Source organism: Pomacea canaliculata, linkage group LG3, assembly GCF_003073045.1.
Source record: "Pomacea canaliculata isolate SZHN2017 linkage group LG3, ASM307304v1, whole genome shotgun sequence".
In the NCBI taxonomy this organism is placed as follows: Eukaryota; Metazoa; Mollusca; class Gastropoda; order Architaenioglossa; family Ampullariidae; genus Pomacea; species Pomacea canaliculata.
Genome location: NC_037592.1, coordinates 31,926,769 through 31,948,918, shown reverse-complemented (window position 1 = coordinate 31,948,918; position 22,150 = coordinate 31,926,769). Strand labels below are relative to the sequence as shown.

Genomic DNA, 22,150 nt, shown 5'->3' with positions numbered 1-22,150 from the left:
TTTTGACAAGAGCTAAACAAGAATCAGGAGTAATTGTAGATGTATTGAACGTAAAAAATTGTTAAATGTGTGAGTACAGAAGCAAAAAGAGGGTTTGGACAAAACAAGTTTGGGTGTCAGTGTGGGCAAATGGAGAGCCAGCGTGTGGGCAATGGGGAAACCGTGTATGGGCAAAAAGGAGGGCCTGTGTGTGTTGTGAGGGAGAGGGGGAAAGAGTACGACGCCTGACCTCCTCCATTTCTGTAGACGAGGTAAGGGAAGCGCCAGATGTTGCCGAGGCCGACGACGTAGCCGAGACAGGTGAAGACGAACTCGAAGCGGCCTCCCCAGTTACCTCTCGCCTTGTTCTCGTCCTCCCGGAGTCGTCCTCTGAGCTGGCGATGGTCATCAGGTCGGCAAGGTACCCGCCACTCATCTCGCTGGTGTCCTTGGTCTCCTGCACCCGACAGAGACACACTTTAGCCATCTACTACTCAAACAGTCCACCCGCACACCTGCACACACCCTCTCACCCCTTTGTCTGTCCGCCCATCAGGCCGTGCAGTATCTGTGCTACCCTGTATTATGCATTCACTTTGCTTATTATTCTTACTTATTGTCTAATGAGTAATGGAGTTTAAGCCCACAGTCAGACTGCCATCACATGGGGAAGCTGACACCCAAGGGGTTACATCACCGATACCCGCTTGAAGCGGCATACTTTACTCAGTTGACTCAGCTGTTGATCGGGTACAACTGGGGGAGGAAAGGCAGAGAGAGAGAGAGGAGGGGGATCTGAGCAGTCGTCACAAAAAAGAGGAGGAGGCCATCGGATAAGAGCGGCCTCACAACACCTTCCTTGTACAGGACCGGATGGTTAAAGGTCTACCCCTTTTTTTTTGCCATGTCAAACAAATGACTTCACTGTTAAGAAAGCAATGGTGGGTTAGTAGGAAAGATGGTGAACATGATAAAATTAACAATAAATTATAATTAGCCATGTTTATGTTTTTTCCATCTTCCCCTTATTACTATTGCTGTTCATAAACTTTAATGTACTCTTACGTCGAGATCTATTGAACACTGACATATAGGTATTCAATGCATTTTTATGTCTATGACAACCACAGAACCAGCGAACGCATTTTGTAAATAATAAATATATGTATCGAGCAGCTGGAATAAAACGTGCAATTTTCTATATCCGTGGGAGTGACTGGGATTCACATTTGAATGTCTTCTGCTGAGATATGGTGTCTTGTGGGTGGGACATTTGTCCTGCATCCGGTTCATTTATGCACCCCTTTGTGGATGATACTATTTATAGGGTGGGGGCCAGCAAGGTACATTCCTTAAGTAAAAGCCATTACTGCACATTGCATGGCAGGTAACTGAAGCACTGGTGTGGCTGATCGAGGTGAGTGTGTGAGGTTGAGTGGTGAGTTAGACATGAATATAGACAGTGGCCACGCACTAAATGCTATGGGTGGACGAACACACTGCGTGATTTCATCGAGTAATGCATCTCCTAATGCAGGGGTATGCAAAATTTTCTTTTTTTTTGCGGGCAGGTCTCAAAATTCAAATTGAGGGCGGCGGGCCGGTAAAACCCACGAAAGGTGACTGCACACCTGGTGATAACGGAATGAATAACAAATGAATACATAATGACATTCGCTTTCGAATGCATTGTGTAAAGTAAAGCTGTTTGAATTCGCTCACAATAAAACTTTAAAACCACTTTCCTTTGAAGGCGGCCGCCCCGATGATCTAAGGACTCCATCAGACATGTCGACCGTGCGAGTTGTTATCTTTGCACTTTGTCTGGAATGTCACGGACTGCCGATTTCTAACACTGTTGTACTTGATAAATGAAATTTAAATCAATATTAACCTAGACTGAATTTTTTTTAACAAAAAAAACTTAAAGCAAGTGCACTTTACATTTTGGCAGACGGACCGGTCCAAAGACGTTGGCGGGCCGTCGTTTGCCCGTCCTTATTTTCATGCATGGTGAGGCAAGGAACTAGGATATGGCGATTCCTTACAACTGTGTCACGATTTTTATAGCTCCATTATTTTTTATAGAATTAATATGTAAGCAATATGCCGAATACAGGATACGGGATACAGGATACATGATACAGGACAATGTCTTCACATGCTGTAAGAGCTCAGCCCCTGATACTGCGCGCGTTTGCTTTTCTTTGACTTCATTGTGCGACTTGAGTGGGTTTCTCTAGTTCGTCCACGCACGGAGAAGGACGAGCTCTAATGTTAAAAAATTCATAGTTTACAGTTGTGTAGAAAATATGCCCATTTGGCGATTTTTGCATGCATACATTCGTAAATTCACACCTGAAATGTTACACATAAATACATCACCTGCAAGTGTACAAGTGCAAAGTCAATGCAATGTGTATGCATAATGAATTTTTGTATTCAAATATTTTTAATGGGGAAATCGGCTTATTTGCAATGGTTTCCTAAAGCCAAAGGAATTGCATTCCAAGAAACTTATAAAGACGAAATTACCAGAAAAGTTCTCACGAGCTGTAAACGTGTTTGCACCTCCTTGGTTTCAAAGAATCTTTACACCAAAAACTGTCGATTCCGTGTTGCACAATGTTTATCAACTTACTATTGAAATGTGTCCACGAGGATGGTTGGTTGGTGTAGATGCCTGAGGCTTGGTGTCAGGGACTTCGGTTCACACTTTGTTTCGATGACTGCAGACTGTCATCGGGGTCGTACGGTAGACAGTGTGACGTCTCGACTGTGGTCTGGGGTCACTTGGTGTCGTTGTGCAGCATCTACATCTGGTCTACACATCTGCTGCAGTGATTAATCGCGTGCTGGCCATATTGTGTAATTACTGGCTCGTAACATGCAGGAACGGCTCATTCAATCGAAGAAAATCAGCGCAACTGAGATGTGAAGACACGAAGCAGGGAGGGATGTCAGGCTGCGGACACTGATTAATTCCAATTGTTTGTCTCCCCTCGTGACATTTGTGTGGCGGTGTCATCATTTCTGACCTCTCCACCAAACCTCACCACCTTTCATATTCTTCTCTATCTCTCGCTTTTCTTCATTCATCTTTTTCCTCATCCAGTTCGATTTCTCTTCGCTCATTTCGTCTCCTCAAGATCGTTCTAGCTTGTGACTGAAAAGCGCGTGAAAGCTCGAAGGGACGTAGGTGCTTCTCTCACGTCAAACCACATTATTACTTTCAATATCTTACAGATATCTTCCGAGTGTCTGGACTGGACAGAACTTTATCGCCGTCATGAAACTACAAGAGGTCAGGCATCTTTTTCCCCCGTATTCTTTTCTCGCTAATGTGATTTTTCCTCCAAGGGCTGATAAATAGTTGTCTCAACCCAGAACGTGAAGCCCTTCTTGTTCACCTTATCATCCACAGCCATCACAGTGGCTTGCGTGTCCCGTCATTATTTACATAAGAAAACGTTTCTGGGGTGCAGCTGTCACGCAGCAGCCACACTCTCATCTACAAAAGCTGCTTTGCTTCGTTAGGAAAAAAACCTGAATTCGTTTACACTTCGTCCATCGTGTATTTCGCGACATGAAAACGAAAGTAGCTAAGGTCAATAGGTCATCGTTTTCTCCGTAGATTGTGTCGTCAAAACTTTATGACGTATATTATGACGTAATATTATGACATAAAGGTAAATCTGCGTGAGAGCGGGTAGGAAAGATGGAGGGACGAGGGAGAGAGGATGAGGAGAAGAGAAAGGGCAGACAGGAGTGAAAGTGAATGAGAAACGACCGTGGATTCTGTTATTAATTTTCTAACCAATGTAACCAAGGAGGCTATGAGGACCTCAACGGATTTTTAACTCGGTTTATGAAAGTTTTTTAAAATCGTTGTATTTCATGCATTTACCATAGCTCAGGTACTCACGTGCTAATATAATTTTGCTTTCTTCTATTTAGACGGCCGTGTGTGCGTGTGTTTTAATATTTGTCTTGGGTTCCAGACATTATGTATCTGTATGTGTGTGTTTGAACAGCCTATAGGTAATTGTTTGTGCTTTGTGGTAACAACGCGCAGTGACTGTGTACGACCCCGCCAGTGTCCCCAACACACTTACATAACGCGTTTCTATTTATACCCTGCTCCACCATCCCCACCCCCGCACACCAATAGTAGGAACATCCAAAAAAAAAAAAAAAGATTAAATTCATAATAAAAACAACGATTTGAAAAAACCACGTGAGTTTGCTTTCTTTCTTCCTTTCTTTCTTTCTGCTACTGCAAATGACGGACCTTGTGATCCACTATTACAGTGTTGAAGAACAAAAAGGCAGCAAACTGTGTGTCTAGTCACAAAGTCTGCACACCTGGTTGTCCCAGCCTCCTAGAGGTTTAAAAAAAAAGACAACTGTACAGTAGTAGTAATAGAAAACAAAGAGCCAGAAGGAAAAAAACAAGATGGACTACCAGCAGAAGAAAGCCTGCCATCCAGCACCTGGCATTAGTCATCACTTTTATATGTCAGATTTATGCGTCCGTGTCTTAGTCTGTTATCCACACCAGCAGGCATCCATTACGCGGCATAATCTCTCACGACGATATGACACAAAATGTTTTTAAACGAATACTACAAAGTTTCTGTTACAGTACATTAGAGGATGTACACATGTATACTAATGGTTTCTGTTACAGTACATTTGAGGATGTATACATATACTAATGGAGAGCTTCCACATACCAAAGTATAAAGTTCCTTAAATTCTCTCACTTTTTCTCAACCTCTGTAAAATTGTTTTATCGTTATCTGAGTGTAGCATCTTAAATCGTAAGACAAACGCTTTACTGTTTAACCAAAGGGAGACAACTCACAAATACAAATATTTTCCATTTTCACCATCTCAGGGATATACGTCTCCATTTATATTAATGTAAAATTTGTTAAGTTTGATTTGAGTATACGTGAATGGGGTGAATGGATTTGTCAGTGTGTGTGTGTGTTACGCGTGTACTTACATATGCAGATCGTTTTTCTCAGCCTGTCTCACTCTCCTGTTCTTACAGAGACAGGTAGACAGGGAATTAATATTTGCTCTATTACGCAGAGTTATTTTTGTCAGGCTTGCTTTACCTGTTCATGTTGTTACTTTTAAATGTGAAGACGACAGAGTGCAGATGTAGCATACAGTGTCCGTGGCTGGAGAACAGCTTACAATGATGAAGTAGGAGAAACATTAGGACATCTCTGAAAACAATATGTTGTTGCTCTGCCCGTCACACCCTGACATGGGCGGCAACCATACACCATTTACTTCACCCTTTAACAGCCGCATTTCTGTTTTATGTTCCAGAGAGAGAGAGACTTACAGGCAATTAACACTTCATAGAGTTACAGACAACACTTCATAGAAATAAAGAGATGTATGTCCACATGCTTTACGCACGTCCTCCCGGCGTACTCATGAACGCGTCTACGTGGATGCGCGCCATGGATGCTCACACGTACTACACACAACATCCTACAAAGTGTCTACAAAAGTCTACAAAGTGCCAGACATCATGTGGCAGTACACACTCATGATTGTCTACACTATAATTGTCGCAAGATCATAATCATAGTGCAGAACAAACACTACTCACTCAAGTACACCCAACAACAGCTCTGAGCTAGAAGAAAGATACTTGAAATGAAAAAAAAAATTGAGGAAAGGCTAGAAAATAAAAGTTCACACTCGTGTAACTCTTAATTAATAAGTAAGCAAACACTTTGTATAACCTCTTAAATTGTAAACAATCCGTGTTACATCACAATAAATAAGTAATGTATACCCCGTGTATACTCTCAGTAAAAAATGAAAACCACACGTGGCCCTTAAATAAATAATCATGGCCCCTTTCCTAAATAATTTCATCAAATTGCTATCCTACCTCCCGTCAAGTCCGCGTCTAACGATGAAGGAGATGTACAGAAAGAGGTTGACCGTTTTGCATCATTCACGACGACGACGACGACGACGACGACGACAACCCAGTGCGTTCTGTCGGCGAATTATCACACCCACCCACCTACTGCGTTCTTTTAAGGGGACAGGAAGTTTAACGAAACCGGTTTCACCAATGGCCGAGTAGCACTGTGTGTGACGGAGGTGAGAAACTGTGTCTCGGGTCCTCCTGAAAAGGGAGGAAAGCAGCCATAGGACATTGCCATCTGGGTGCATGGCAGGCCAGGTAAATGGCATCATTATCAACACAGTGCGACCCCCTTGAATGGAGCCGACAGTACAGGTATTAAATAACAGACACCTAATAAATTCAGAGTCTAGAAACCTCTGAACTTTTATTGAATCGGACACAAGGGGGGATGTGTAGAGTTGTCTAAGTGTAACGGACGCGATTTAAAAAAATGTATTCGTACTCCAAGCTCTCTGGGGACTTTTTTTCTTCTTTCAATTTCTCCTGCGTGAGTCAGAGTTTGCGCACTTCTTGAAAACCGCGTGAAGGTCGTTGACATCATGAACACGCATGACAGGTAGAGAGGGAGGGAAGAGAGTGTGTGGGTGTGTATGTGTGGGGGGCGGGGATACGTTTCCTAATATGCTTGGGAACTTTAAGAAAAAAAAAAAAAGGCCAGGTGAAGTTCAACCCATGCGCAATACGTCCTGCAGGTGTCTCAGTCATACAACTTTACGACAGAAACTTCATTGTTCAGGTGTAGGGAGAGCTTCCATCGGCGCTGATAACCATCATCTGATGCATTGTTTCTCTTCGACGATACACAAAGAGGCTTGGAATCTCAAGCTTAGCACGTAGACACACTAAGGTAAACAGAGAAACAGAATTAAGACGTATACGCCCGACGGTTAAATAAATTTTATTTAGCGACTTAATCCACTTAAGTACACAATCCAACAACAAACAAACAAAAACAACGTTGGGACAACAAGACAATGGAGACTTTCGGGACGTACATTTTCATCCACTTGAGTACAGGTGGCAGGTGCCGTCTGTTTGTGTGTATGTGTATGTGTATTGTGTATTGTGTATGTGTATGTGTATGTGTATGTGTATGTGTATGTGTATGTGTATGTTATGTGTATGTGTGTATGTGTATGTGTATGACCCGACTGTCCTAGTCACTACACAACATGCTGCTATATGTAGACTCCACAACCAGAAACCTCCGTGCATCAAAGCTGTTAGTAGAAAAGAAAAAAAAATACTTGTAAAGTTATTTTTCATTGCGTTGGTTTGCTCGCACATTCTGTTTCATTACTTCAAGATCCGGCTGAATTCAAAGATCTTTGACAGAGGGGCCAGGTGTTACATCAACTATATTTCTATTTATTATTATTTTTTAACTTCCCTGTTACATTTCTTCTGAACATTTTCAAAAGGCAAAGATATTGTGCAAACACCTGGTTTCTAGAGTCTCATGTGTTGGGATCTCTCTCATAACCTTTATGCTAAAGAAAATACCGTTCTAGCAGTTTTACGGGAATATCATACTGCATATAAATAACCTTCTAACCATTTTTAAGAGAATACTGCTATAAGCCGCTTTTATAAAGACTACATGTTTTCAAGCGTACACACATCGCTTGATAATCAACAAGCTATTTTAAAGAGGATATCATTGGAAATCTGTTGATCAAGACTACAATTATTCTGAACATTTTGATAGCGAGTACACTCTTAAACAGTTTTGAAACAGAATAATATTCTAACCGTTTTCAAGAGAATATCATAGGGTTACACAGAGTATTCTCCTTGACTGTTTTCACTTTATACAAACTCAGTGGCTTGAGACCATCAATCTTGCAATGGAGCTTTGTGAATGACAAAAAGTGTGTCACCCGCTTTCTGGACAATTTTTTTCTAGGACTTTCACTTCACTCTTCCAGTTCACCTCCCAACATCCATCCCCTTGCAATACGCTTTAGAAAAAAAAATTCATTTCCCGTAACTGCGATGTTTTATGCTTTGAAGCCTGGCAAACCAGTATCGTCTGGTTGATCTTCAATAGCAAGCCACACACAGGGTGAGGGAAGAGATGTTGGCGACTTCAGCTGGTATTAATTGTGTTGGTCTGGTCTCACTTTTCTTTAAACTTTGTTGGTAACCTGCCTTACAAGTTCTGTTGATCTCTCAGCCTGTTAGTTTTTTGTTTTTTTTTTGTTTTTTTTTTTTAATAAATTCCTTTTAAGGTTCTGCTGAATATTCGTCACGAATTTTACGATTAAGCTTTTCGCACCCGACATTTTGGAGACACTTTTTATGTAAGTCCTGGAGCTGAGAACGTTCGGCCCGCAAGGCAACCGCAGATTTAAGCAAATAAACATTTACAAAGCAGCAAAAAATGAGACACAAGCAAATTGCTTTCCACCCCTGCTTAAACTGTTGAATATGCCGCCCAATGCACCTTCTGAAAGCAAGGCATGGGTGTGTGAAATGCGACTGAACCGACATGACCCTGTAGACGAGGAGGATACAAACCCGCATATCCACTAGTCAGTTTGTCTGCTTGTCTATTCGTTTGTCGACGTGCATAGATACTCAGATGTGTATGATATGTATAATGTGTTTCGATGTGTCAGTGTGGGTAAATAAACAGGAGGATGGGCTGAAAGGGTGAATTGTTGGCTAACTGGACGATCTGATGTCTGAACAGATGAATGTAAGATCGAGAGCAGAATCAGTGCAATGAAGGGTTCACGATTCCTTGCCCATTACACTACAGACGAGGGTCATGTGTAACACAAAGCTCACATTATTAGTGTCTGCAGGCTGTGTACAAGGCCCATGTCACCACGAATCTCGGGGTAACCCCACTGTTACCTAAAGTAACACAGCTTCTCTAGCTCACCCTCTCTGTCTCTTTAACAGCAGCCTGTCCATAAAACTAGGTTACCCAGAGCAACTACTCACACAAGTGTCACTCAAAGCAAACATATTAAGTTTAACACTGATGTTAACACACTTTCTTATTTTCTTCTTTGAGAGAGAGAGAAACGAGATGCATAAGATAAAAAATTGTAAAGATCACACTACATGTATATTAGTATCATACTGAGACACACGCAGGTGTTCACAAAAGTAATGTAAATTTTTTCATACCATTACCAAACGGAAACTGAAGATCTTTCTATCGTTTTACCTTAAATAACCTAGCAAAAGGCATACAGAAAATAAATCATTCAGGTTTGGGAATCCCAGTTCCGACACAGGTAGACATGCGCATGTATTCATATCAGCTTACCTGTGTTACCTGGCGTACATCAAAGATCAAACATTTGTTTTCCTTCCCTGAATAGGGGATAAGCCGAAAGTATGACAGCGCAGAGATGTATAAAAGAGATGCAAAGACGGGGTAGGTGATAAAATGAGATGTTTGTCGTAGTGGAAATGAATTCTAAAAGCCCGATTGTCAGAGATTTTTATCAGATTTTGAGCTCACGATGGCGGGGCTGTCAGAGGGGTGAGGTGGGCTGATGGAAGGTTACGGCAGTTCCTTTGTGACTCATGACACAACTTGTCCGTGCACACTGCACTTGACAGACGACAAAACCGACCGACCGGCTGTCTGGCTGGCCGTGTATGCAGGTTGTATTCCCATGCAAGCCCTTCCGTTGTTTTGGTTTTTCTTTTCTTTCTTCGTTCCTATTTTTCGTTTGCCCCTTTCTCTCGTTTCCTTTTCATTTTTTTTTAGTAATTATTTGTGCGGCTAACAAAAAGACAGGGAGTGGGAGAAGGTGTGTTTATGTGTATGTGTGCTTGATGCATGTACCTGCGTGGATGGGTTTAAGTGAATGAAGATTATGTTGAGGATTATGTAATTGAATCAGTTGTCAGGATGACGACGTTGGAGTGGAAAAAAAGACACACCCAGTAGTCAGACGACAAGGGTGGGTAACGCCCATGAACGGCCAGCTAAATCTTTTCTTCAGGCCCACCAAGGTAACCACAGATTTCAAGAAATATGTAAGTTTGTTTCATAGCAACATAAATATACATTTAGTAAATAATAATAACATAAATTTTGAGGGGCAATCAATGAATGAATATTTAATTACAGGATAGACAGGACACATACGAGTACACGACGGCACGAACCCCTGCCCGAGGCCTATTGGAGAATTACGCATGCGTGTGACCTTCACCCCAAGCCGAGAGAAGACCACTTCCGGTTTGATGTCGGCTGTTGATAAACATCGCGTTCTTCGACCACGTCGATTCATGCAAAATGAAAAGATCGTCGACATTGCTGCATATCTTAGGGTACAGATCGGGCCAACAAGTGTCCAACATTTTATTTCACAAATTTCCAAAGGATGTGCAAATGAAAATCTTTGACTGGTCAAAAATTTGCTTGGAGTTGTGAGTTTATTTGTACTTGTTCATGCATGTCTCTGTGTGTGAATGTGTGTAGACACTTTGTAAATACCATAATATACTACATCAGAAGAAGGCATTGTGTACTAAATAGGTATGATTATAATCAAACAGAAACTTTGTTTAGTAGGAAAAAAAGGTTTGTTATTATTTACTCTGACTACTGTAGGATCTTTCTTGCTATAAACATATATTTTACAGAACTGAAAAAAAATTGTTTCTCTATACTTTTTAATAGTAGCAAAGAATATTTGTCCCGCACCTTGTTACGTAAAGGCGGATTGTGGTGACTCAGAGGACAGCAGTGCCAGGCAGGCTGGGGTTGCGTAAGTGTTAACTCTGTGGCGAGCGTCTGTGGAGAGACTGAGAGGATGATAGATTTACAGATGAGAGAACAGAGGTCAAGAGGTCAAGAAGACAAGACGACCAGAGAAGAAGATTTCCAGAAGATGAGTATCAGACTGGCAAGAGCATTAAAGGATCTGAAGACCAGAGGAAAAAGAGAGGCCAAGAGTAAAAGCATTGGGCTATCACAAATCCAACTAAAAGATGTGGATCGCCCATGAGATCTGGATGTCTACAGTGTCTAGGCTCCTGATGTGGATAGTATGTAGTCACTGAATGTGAGTAGTTTGGAGGTTTTGGTTTAGACAGCCTGATCTTTGGATAAAATTGTTTTTCCTGGACAATAATCCTTCCCTCCATGGATATCATCCAATATTTGAAAGACACCTGCTGTAGAATACCAAGCATTTCTTTAAAAACCATGTTAATGGCTAGTTAACTACCTACAGCAGTAAAAAAAAAAAAATGGAAGTCTCTACTAGTTAATCAATTCTCGTTGCATTTCCTATTCCATTCAGTGTTGTTGACTCTCCACTGACGAGATCTGCGGACAAAACCTTGTTGTAAACAGGAAACAATCTGACCAAAAAAAGTAATGACAGCTTGACCTGGGAATAAGCCGACTTTGTGTTCCCATAGCCCTCGGCAGCTTCTAAATTACCGCGAGGATTTCATTGTTGGCACGTGGCGAAAAATTTATCCTCCGGAACAATGTAATGAGAAACGAAGCCTGTGTGGTATGGCGAGTTGACAAGAAGTTTAGACAGAAAAATGATCATAAGCTCCATGGGAAACTTTTCAGATGAGGACGAGAGAAGATTGCAGGCCTGGAGGACACGTAGCAATCACCAGAAACCTGTTCTTACTCTAAGAGACAAGGAAAACAACTGTAGAAACAAAAGAAGACAAGAAGAGAAAAACGAACTTTCATACACCCAGTTGAAAATCCGTTGAGGTTCTTTACAGCCGCCTTGGACACGTTGGTTAGAAAATTAAAAACAGTATACAGTAATTCTAACGGAATCCACACAGTCGTTTCATACCGCAGTTAAATAAAAGTCAACAATCGCTTCCATTGACTCGGAGAAGGTAAACTCAGCACACAACAGTTAAAGTCAGGCAAAACCACAGTGAAGAGTATCTAAAGACGCACATAGTTACCCCGGGTAGACTGATTAAAAATATAGCACACAACAGGTACGTTTCTCGCAGAATCCACACAGTCGCTTCTCATTCACTTTCACTTCTGCTGTCTACCCTCTCTCTTGTCTTCTCTCCCTCGTCCCTCCATCTTGCCTACCCGCTCTCACGCAGATTTACCTTTACGTCATAACATTACGTCATAAAATTACGTCATAAAATATCGCGACATACTCATGAGGGGAGAAAACTACGACCTATTGACCTTAGCTACTTTCATTTTCATGTCGCGGTACACACGTCCATGAACACCTCAGATTCATTGCCTTAAACTAAGTAATTTTATTTCACTCCAGTTTGTACTCTAGAAATTTCATTGGTTTCCTAAAGAAATTTAAGAGTGAGTGTAATAATTGTATAGGTGTGTGGGATGCGAGTGTATGTTTCTTGCTGGCGAGCTCCAAGAGATATGAAAGCAATATAAGGACGAGGAGGACGTTTATGTTGACTATGATGTTACAGACTTAGAAATGCTGATAGTGAAAACAAAAGTCAGACTTCAAGTGAGTTCAAATTCTTGCCGGTTATGGATAAAATCTGCGAACAGTTCCACCTTGTGAAGGAAACATGCAAATACTGGAGACAGAAATAAAGGGAAATTTACGATTTGATGTTTTGTTGTTGTTGTTGTTGTTGTTGTTGTTGTTGTTTTGGTCTTACCTGTTGAATGGACAGGAAGTTGGAGAGGTTGGGCAGGTAGAGGTTGGCGGTCAGCAGGGCCAGAGCGTTGGCTGGCCGGTACACGTCGGGGCTGCAGATGACGTAATCAGGCAGCTCCAGCTGCGGCTCGTGCTCATGGTGTCGAGGTCCCCACGCCCTGGGGGTTGTACCCAGTGCCTTCAGTCTCTGCGGGTCACAGGGTCACGGACAGATGTAGGTATGCACGACAAGAGAAACTCATAAACTCATAGGGATGATCAAGCTACACTGTTATTGTCTACCCTACCCCCTCCACCTCCACAAAGTGTCGAGAGTCGGATAGATGAACCGGCGCAGTGGTTGTTTACAGGAGGAGCTAAGCTTCCAGCTATCGTATAGCAAGATGATGTGCCCCAGGCCTCTGTGTGATTGACGCGTAGATTAGGGTAGGACACTAACGAACTAAAGGGTTAAACTTATAGCAGAATGGCACGCAGGACATCAGGCTAATATTACCATGTTAACATCACCGGCTGCTGTGCGAGGCACAACGTTTATGTTGATATTATGATGTATATCTATAAAATCATAATTTATCTGTTTATATATCAGGGTGGTGTGTATGTGTTAACGCGTGCATGGGTTCATAAATATATATACATTCATGCAGACACAAAAGTGTACGCGTCAGAGATAAACATACAAGGGTGTAGAACTTTTTTTCTCTCTCTCTCTCTGTAAACTGGTTAAAGGGAGACAACCACCGAAGTCGGCACGGCACAACTGACTATGGAATGTCTTAAAGACAAATAGGGAACCCACACAGTGCCATCTCGATCAACATTTAACAGGAGATAGGGACATCTGCAGTAAATTCCTTTACATCAGATATATATATATACTGGCTTTGTTTTCAGCAGTAAACGTAGGCTCCGGCAAAATAAAAAAGGCAAGTGAGAGGGAGAGATTGCTTTTCATCTTTCATCCCAAGACCATTAGGCCTCAAGAAAACGACTATAAAAATTGAATAAAACTAAACAAAACAAGGAGCAACAGGCACTCTCCAGGTAGAAAGATGTGTAAACAAAATCGTTTACTTTTGAAAAGAGACAGCATACACATAGAAGCAAAGGGAGATAAGAGAGAAAAAAAAAGATTTTAACCTGGCAAGAAGTACAAAAAATGGAGATTCCAGAGTTTTTCTTTGTCTGTATTCAAAGCTATACCTGTTGTTGTTCTAGGTTTTCTGCTGAGGATAATGGAGGACATGAAATCCTTTACATTTACGATGTGCAGGGGAAAGAACTGTGTCTACGACTCGTGTACATCATCAGCGGACTGAGTAAAAGAAACACTTTAATACCAAGATGGCCTTCTGACGATCGTGCCTGCTCGAGACTGCTCTGCAGTATATAAATGTGAATTTTCCACACAGATGACTGATATCATCTTCTCTCATGATAACTATTTCGTCATTTCTCAGTCTCTCTAACACAGCTGGGTACGACTACTCCAACCCTAAATTCTGAGCTGTGAATAATCCAGTGGGGGTCGATGCCCTGGCCATTAACACTATCCTTTGTAAGCAAACCTGTAAGCACAGACACACCGACTCTAAACTCTCACCTGAGTGAAGGTCCCAGTGGAGACGAAAACCATGTAGGTGGCGACACTGAGGAATGGTGTCAAGGGTAGACAGGTGAGCAGCCAGCCAAACCCTGTCACCCATGGCGACCCTGACGAGGCTGCTGACGACAAGGACAGCGGATCCGCCGATGCTCCGGGTAACGACGGCCACGGCGACAATGGCCAGGATGGGGAGGTCGACGATAACAATGGAGATATTGACGATGACGATGATGATAATGATGTCGACGAAGAGGAAAATGGCAGGAAGGATGGTAGAGCCGATAACAACGATGTTGTGGAGGTTGTGAAGGAGGAGCTCGTGACGAAAGAGACGATGATGATCCCCTGCACGTGAAATAACACTTATGACGTCACTGATATTTGTGTGCCGTCTGCCGGCATCAGCTACCCCTCCCTTCCGACATCTGCCTTTCGGTCCGCCCGTATGTTTTTGTTTGCTTGCATACACATATATATATATATCTACAGGGAAGCACTAAAACTGCACCTTTGCATACCACTAGACACACAAACAAACATGTACGACGCAGACGTACACACGTAGGCACGCATGCACGCGGGATGAAAGACTCGCCGGGTGGCCAGACTGCAGGAACTCACGGTCAGCACTGTGGGACAGAGAAACTTCCACATCCACTTCCACAGGAAGCTCTCGGATTTTCCCGTCATGTCCGAGATCCTGTTGGCCAGGCGCTGGACGCCGTACAGCCACATGAGTGTCAGCACCTCGGCCAGACACACGGCCGGCACGGCCAGGAGGTACACAGCGCGCTCCAGGAACTGCACCACGTACAGACCTCCCTAATACATACACACACGCAGGCAGACAGATGTAGGTGGAAACAAGGCATGAAACTACTCATTTTAAATGAGGTTAAGCATTCACATTTTTACTGCAAGCACCAGCAGAATGGATAGCCTTCACATTTCACTTTCATATAAGGAATAGGATAAAGGGAAGAAGAAAAAAATGACGATTAATATGGGAGCTGGGGAAGAGAGTGACAGGGTAGATAACTTAATGTATCTGAGTGACAAGGATTGCTGTTACAGGAGTAACCAGACCTGACACACTGTTTTTACCTGAGTGACGGTGCTGAGGCTTAAAAGAAACAAGAGGAGGACAAGAACAGCCAGGAGGAAGAGGGCGGCCTGGCGATGAGAGGCTCGGGCCAGGGAGACAACACCACTGTGCAGGTTGTGCAGCAGCGCCCCCTGTACCCCCATGCTGCCCACCACCAGCAGCCCGAACCATAAGATGCACCACAGCGGCGGACAGGGCAGGTAGGCCGTCAGCGAGGGCAGCAGCGCGAACATCAGGTCCACGTCTGGCGTCAGACAGGGCACAGAGTGTCGTCAGACAGGGCACAGAGTGTCAGACAGGGCACAGAGTGTCGTCAGACAGGGCACAGAGTGTCGTCAGACAGGGCACAGAGTGTCGTCAGACAGGGCACAGAGTGTCGTAAGACAGGGCACAGTGTGTCGTCAGACAGGGGTCGTCAGACAGGGGGGAAAATAGTCAGAACACAGAACGATGCAAGACATGTCTTAGTTAATAATAGTTCCTTTTAGAAATGATTCTTCTCTTTGTTTAAAACTTTAAGAGTAAGATTTACCTGTCTCTAAATTGTGACACACACACAGGGTACCTACAAAACAAACTGTTAGTGTTTAGTGTAGAGCGCGATGCCACAAATTAACTTTGTTTTCTGATGTGATGCTAAAGATAAAAATAGTATTTATATTTTATTTTCTACAGAAATAAGCAATCACTGCTCCTCACGTGATACAAGAAGTGGCCATCACGTGACCCTACAACTAAATTAATCGTCATCAAAGACTCCGTGACGTAAATAAAACTGACGTAATTTTGCTCTTTTTTTTTCTTTGACGTAACAAGAACTAACACCGCCTCGTTCTCAATTTAAAGAAAATAAAACTAAACACCACGTGATCTTTCTAAAGCCAAAGTGTTTACAAGCTGTCAAAGAGCTACGAAGAGTTCACAGAAGACAACAACGTCTGTACAGTATGTTCAGAAGTTCACGCTATCACGCAAACAGCTGCTTTGTTCATACCATAAAATGAGTGATGGTGGTAGCGGGATGTTTAGGTCCAACCTTCCTGACGGAGACCTTACCTGACAGGTGCAAATGTTTGACGTCTGTAAGCTCCAGAAAGAGGTGACCTCCGAGCGCAGCAAACAACGTACAGCCGCCAAGAAGTGTGGTCAGCACCGCAACGGTAGTGATAATCACAGAGTTCCTGCCAGACGGAGATGTCTGTACATTAATGTCCGTACAGGAATAGATAAAAGACATCTTAATAAAGCGTTTATTGACACAGTGCACCTGGAAGACCCTACCTGAAGCAGTTGCTGTGGAAGTTGGCCCAGGCAGACAAGGAGATGATGGCGCCGGTTCCACAGACGGAGCCCGTCAGCACGAGTTTAGCCCCGTCCCACCACATCTGAGCCATCGGGAACACAACCTGACGTTATTCATCGCTTCTGCACTTGACGACTGCTCAATGGCGCATCACTAGCATTCTTGTTTTTTTTTCTGGCAATTATTTCTTGTCTGTATTGAAATCTGCTTCTTAAAACATAAAAGCTTTTTGTCCGTCTTTAATATCTATGGCTCGAATGTTTTCATTCTCTAGACAGTGAACTTTTTGCCACGTAATACTTTTTTCTCACCACCAGCAAAAATAGTTCAGCTTGTCATGAAGATGCTTTTACCAGTCGTGGAAACATTTTTGTCTCTCACTAACATTATTTGTGCCTCTCGTGGAAAAATGTCAATGTTTGTCATAACGAAATTTTTGTCTGTCGCTAAAACAAATTTTCGGTTTTGCGAAAAAATTCTTTCTCTAATAGAAACTATTTTTGCCTCTCCCAGACGTTACTTTTGTCTGTCGCGGAAATAATTTCCAACTGTTGTGGAAATATTTCTGTCGCGAAGATTAATTTTGGCTGTCGCGCGGTATTTCCACGTCTAACAGTCTGGTACTATTATTGATGGCAAGTGCTTTCTACCTGTTGTTTTCATCACCTGAACTCTGGCCAGCTGTGTCCAGCGAGGGGTGAGGAAAGCTCGAAGACCCCTGACACTCCCATCAGTGGAGCACACCGCTCCCAGCAGCACCATCAACAGCATGACCGGCGCTGTGCTAGAGACGTACGACACCTGCAACAGCAGCCGGGTGAGCGCCAGGTGTGAAGTCTTCTCACATTAATGCGTACTGCCACCCTCTACTGAGCGCACACACACACAAATATACACACATACATTCATACAGGCAAACATACACACACACTCACCACCACTCACACACATATACACACACGCGCACGCTCACACACACACATAATCACTCACACACAAGGGCAGGAGAGAAAATAGATTGTAGACAGTAGAATGTGTTATACATAATTTCTACTGATCAGAACCTGATACTTGTAAAAAAAAAATAGTAACATTGACAATGATGATGATGATGGCTAACCCGACTCATTGAGAGAGGTCCCCAGGCGACGGTGAGACCTGTCACAATCCAGACCAACATCAGACACAGTGACAGGTACACCTGTAGTTCCCCGCTGTCCCCCAAGCCTGACGTAAGACCCAGTACGCTTTCACTGCACACAGACAAGAGCTTGAGTATCACAGTGAGCGCTCACGCCTACAAACACACACACACACGAGGCATACCACACAGTACACTCAAAACACACAACACACGCTCAGCAACAACACATATTCAGAAACATAAAGGTGACAATAAAAAATGATGCACGCAGGTGAGTTATATATATACCAGGGGTGGATGGGTGGAAGGAAGGGTTTGGATGTGTGTTTTATGCCCTCATATGACTCTCCGTCTGGTGTCTGTATGTTAAATACATGAAGAATGTCGGAGTAATTCAACAGATCGCAGGAAGAATTTCTTTCCTGTCATTCCATCCTTATATTTAATCACACACATACACTCAGCCCGCGGCAGAGCTGCGTAGCAGACATTCCTGCAGTTTCTCAGTCTTCATCAAGTCCCTCCCTAGCAGGCTGAAAATATACAACTTATATAACCCACAGTGGCAAACCGTTGTTATGTGTAGATGCCACTACTACTAGTCCCGCTATTTACATGGCACAGTATCCTAACCAGCTAACAAACTCAGACCACTTTACACTTCAAAAGCCTTCAGCAGAATAATCACCTTTTATCTTAATTTCTATCAGACAATAACAAAAATTAATTTTGACAGTCAACTGAAAATAAAATGATTAAAGACTTTAACAAGCAAACAAAACACCGCCCTTTTCAAGTTTTTAAACTTTTTTCCTTTAAATCTCTGTGTATTCTGATCAAATGATAAACCACTCCCGATTCCTGTCTGGCTGTTTACAAAATGAAAAAAGGCCTGATTCGCGATAAAAGAAGTGCTGGATGAGAAATTCTCATGTTTGCTCGTAGGAAAAAAAACCATCTCTGTAACCATTTTTTTCCAGTGGAGAAACACCGGAAATAGATTAGCTGGGAAGAGTAACGTGCCTTGCCACTCTAACCACCAAGTTGAAGATGAGAAATGACAGAAAGAAAACAAAATGATAACAAGGACGGGGATGAGATGTGTAAGAATAAAAATAAGAAAAATAAAATCGCCACAAAGATTGCTGATACAGGGAAAATTGAAGGCAGCGAAAAGGGAGAGAAGGAAGAGAAGAGCATAAAATGGCGGCGGATCACGTGATTGGATCAGGCTCGTCGACGTACTTAGACATGGCTTGGTCGTGAATAACTTCTTTACCTGAATCGAAATATTCGTCTCTCTCAGAATGGTGTGTCTCAGTCCAATTTTTTCAAAGCGAGATATTTATCTCTATCGAAATACTTCTTATCGTTAACAAAATACTTATTTTCAAGTGATTTTACGACAGTGTATTTTCCCGTATATTTAGTGATATGTTAATCAAATTATTGTATGCCTAATCAAGATTCTTGTTATCGTGAATAAATATTTTCTGCAGGCGCAGAGCAGCACATGCTCGGCAAACTGCTAAATTCTAGTCAACCTTTTTTTCCCTCCGATTTCATTGCCTCGTCTTCCTGTAAGAAATATAGAGCAGAGAAAGCCAGCAAATATATAAACGAAAATTCCGAGAGATTAGTTTTATTCGTCTCGCTTTTGAGTTTCTGAAGGCACTGCCAGACAAAACAGACAGATGTGCTGCACGGTCTGCTGAATCTTACGTAACCAGAAGAGAAAAAAAAATAAATAACAGATTGGAAAACTGGAACGTCCGTGTGTGTGTTTTCTTTGCTCTCTCTCTCTCTTCGTTATTCAAATCGTTTCCATCCTCTACCACAGTTGAGCGAGGGAAACAGCTGAAGAAGCCGAGGTTCACCCACGGAGGGTCACAGACTGTATGGAGTGTATCCGGCAATCATCTCCACACTCCTGCACCTGAGTATGGCAGCACGCACACACCAAAAACTTGTATTACTGGACTGCTGGCAGACGATTTTTTTTCCAGGTACTACTAAAACGAGGCATGAGACTACAAAGCTTCCGGTTTAGTCACATTCTTTGTTTAGGCTCGCCGAGACTAACAGCCAATCACTTCGCAAGAGGCTGAGCGTTGGTCTTGGCAGACAGACAGCAGTCCACCTGTACACGTCCACGCACACACCGATATCCATACATGTAAACGCCCTTGCCAGGCGGATCCTACCACACGCACGTTGACGTATTCCAGCAGGGTGACCTTTGTACCCACAGGTCCGCGTGCCGATCACATGGCCCCGCTAAAGGTGGCCACCTAGATGCAGCCCTCTCCCGTCTTGAGTCACGTGACATGCACGTGCCAAGAACAGTATGTGAGATGCGTTAAGTCGTGCATCCGTGTGTAGAGAAACCTGAGCTGCTTTAGAAGCTGACTCGAGCACTGAACTGTTGTTTTCTTTCATTCTGAACTTTATCTGTCATTTAAAAAAAAAAAATCCACGTGTGAGCTGAGTCTTCTAATCACTTCAGCACTGGATTATCGATCGACTTGTGTCCGATATTCTTCTTCCAAGATATCGATCTCTAGCCTTCTATACAATTTCCTCTATCGTTCGTCTGTCGGTCAGTCAGTCGGTGAGATTAAGAGGCTACAGATAAAAGTTTGCGACTGTCCTCCGATTATTACATTGGTTAAAAACAATTACTAAGGCAAGGGTAATGCAGTATATTTGTTGGTAATTCCCAGGTCATCTACTGAGATGAATTTTTTTTTATCCCACGATAGACACCTACAAACACGACCATACACAGAAAGAGGTCGCCAACACATACATCAGAATTGTACATGGATTTGCTTTTGTTGTCAAAGTCTCAACACTTAAGAGATCAGGAACACGTTAATTTATTTTTCATCGGTGTGTGCATGGTGATGTAGGATGGACATGTAGACGATAAATTCACCTGACGGGGTACTCACTAGAAAAACTTTTGTGCGTAGTGGCAGCGGTAGAATCCTGCGATGATGGTTACAAGACTGTGGTTGTGTCCGCTGGTGTAGACCGGGGTCACGGTGGTGGGGTCAGAGAAGTTGAAATTCACTGAGTATGCATAGGTGGTGGTGTTGTCGTCTGCGACAGGAGTAGTCGTGTCCTCAGCTAACAGAGCGCTGAGCTGATGAATGGTGATGTTGACTTGTTCCATGCTGCATATGAAATGATGATCGTAGTAAAAACCATTACTAAATAAATTGGTAAACAAATAAAGGTGGAGTAATATAGGGATCGAAATATTTCGCATAAAAGATGTAAAGAAAACTTTAAGGAGAAAAAATAATATGAAAACAAATAAATAACTAGAAAAAAGGACACAAATAGAAATATTTGCAAAGGTAAATGATAAAAATAAATGAAAGTAAGAAAGAAGATGAAAAAGGAAGTAGAAAAGAAGAGAGAAAGAGCAGAGAAGCAGAAAAGGAGATGATGATGATGATGATGTGGTGGTGGTGGTGGTGGTGGTGGTGGTGGTGGTGACGGTGGTGTTAGTGGCTTCTGAGCGCTCCTGGCTTTAACTGGTAGACAACTATCTGAAATGTAGCACCGAAGGAAGGTGGAGGGGAAAACGGACAAAAAAAAAAAGGAAGAGAAGGAGAGAAGCAAGAAGGCGAAAGCAAGATGAGGTTATACTGACCAGTCGGTGAGAGATGCCAGGGCAGGGTAGTGGACAATGAAGGAAGCAGTAGTAGAGGGCCCAGGCCGTGTAGGTGTTGTAGTACAGGAGCAGCAGCCCGCTGACCAACAGCATGGAGTAGCCCAGACCTGTAGACAGGGACAAGCGCTGGACAGTCACACCTCCACGTCAGCTACAAAAGACAGACGCGTCTTTGACAGCATGAAAACCCACGAGAAACCCATGCAAACCCACGTGAAACCCAAGCCAACCCCAATCCATAACCCATGGAAACTCACGCGTGTCCACGAGCGCTAGGGTCATGTACGTCCACGCAGGTCAAGCCGCTGTTACCATCGGTGCTTGCAACAGTTGCAGCAAAGAAGTGCATTGGGACGCTCTGGTGTGTCATGGAACCGTTGGGCTAACAGAATTTCTGGTCCTTATGACCCTCATGATGACGGGACACACAACACGTTTGTCGGTCACGTGACCAGCAACAGCAGCCAGCAGCATCGCTACAGAAGCTCTCTACACTTGCCGATCTTTTCTTGGTTTGGATTTTATTTTTGAGGCAATGGGTCTGTAGATTGACTGTAGCGCATATTGGCTAAGTGGTAATGATTCTTTTAAAGTGGCCGATATACTTTTAAAAAAAATAACGATTAATTTTCTCTCTATACTGCAGTGAGCAGTGAGCAGTGTTCACTTCGTGTGGAAGCTATGTAGGAAGTTCCATGAAATGACGGAAGCCTCGTGCACATCATATTTGTGATGGA

The 22,150-nt window shown here is 42.9% G+C and overlaps 2 protein-coding genes across 5 annotated transcripts in view; both read right to left on the bottom strand.

The window, feature by feature from the left end:
* Positions 1-46: 46 nt before the first annotated feature.
* On the bottom strand, positions 47-21,513 carry LOC112559340 (sodium- and chloride-dependent betaine transporter-like). Its single transcript, XM_025230489.1, has 11 exons — positions 21,393-21,513; positions 20,683-20,907; positions 17,705-17,837; positions 17,251-17,385; positions 16,563-16,666; positions 16,338-16,462; positions 15,281-15,525; positions 14,798-14,998; positions 14,174-14,521; positions 12,569-12,754; positions 47-436 (listed from the first exon to the last, which is right to left on the bottom strand). The coding sequence occupies exons 2-11, from the start codon at positions 20,904-20,906 to the stop codon at positions 62-64; spliced, it is 2,076 nt and encodes a 691-aa protein (XP_025086274.1). The 5' UTR covers position 20,907; positions 21,393-21,513; the 3' UTR covers positions 47-61.
* Positions 21,232-22,150, bottom strand: part of LOC112559343 (sodium- and chloride-dependent GABA transporter 3-like) — a 61,390-nt gene continuing 60,471 nt past the window's right edge. For 3 of the 4 annotated variants that reach the window (XM_025230498.1, XM_025230500.1, XM_025230499.1), the window contains one exon: positions 21,232-21,520. In XM_025230498.1, the coding sequence (XP_025086283.1) occupies positions 21,244-21,520 (277 nt within the window). In that variant the 3' untranslated portion in view covers positions 21,232-21,243. Of the gene's footprint in view, positions 21,565-22,150 lie in introns of all 4 variants that reach the window. The other variant, XM_025230501.1, reaches the window with a different exon arrangement.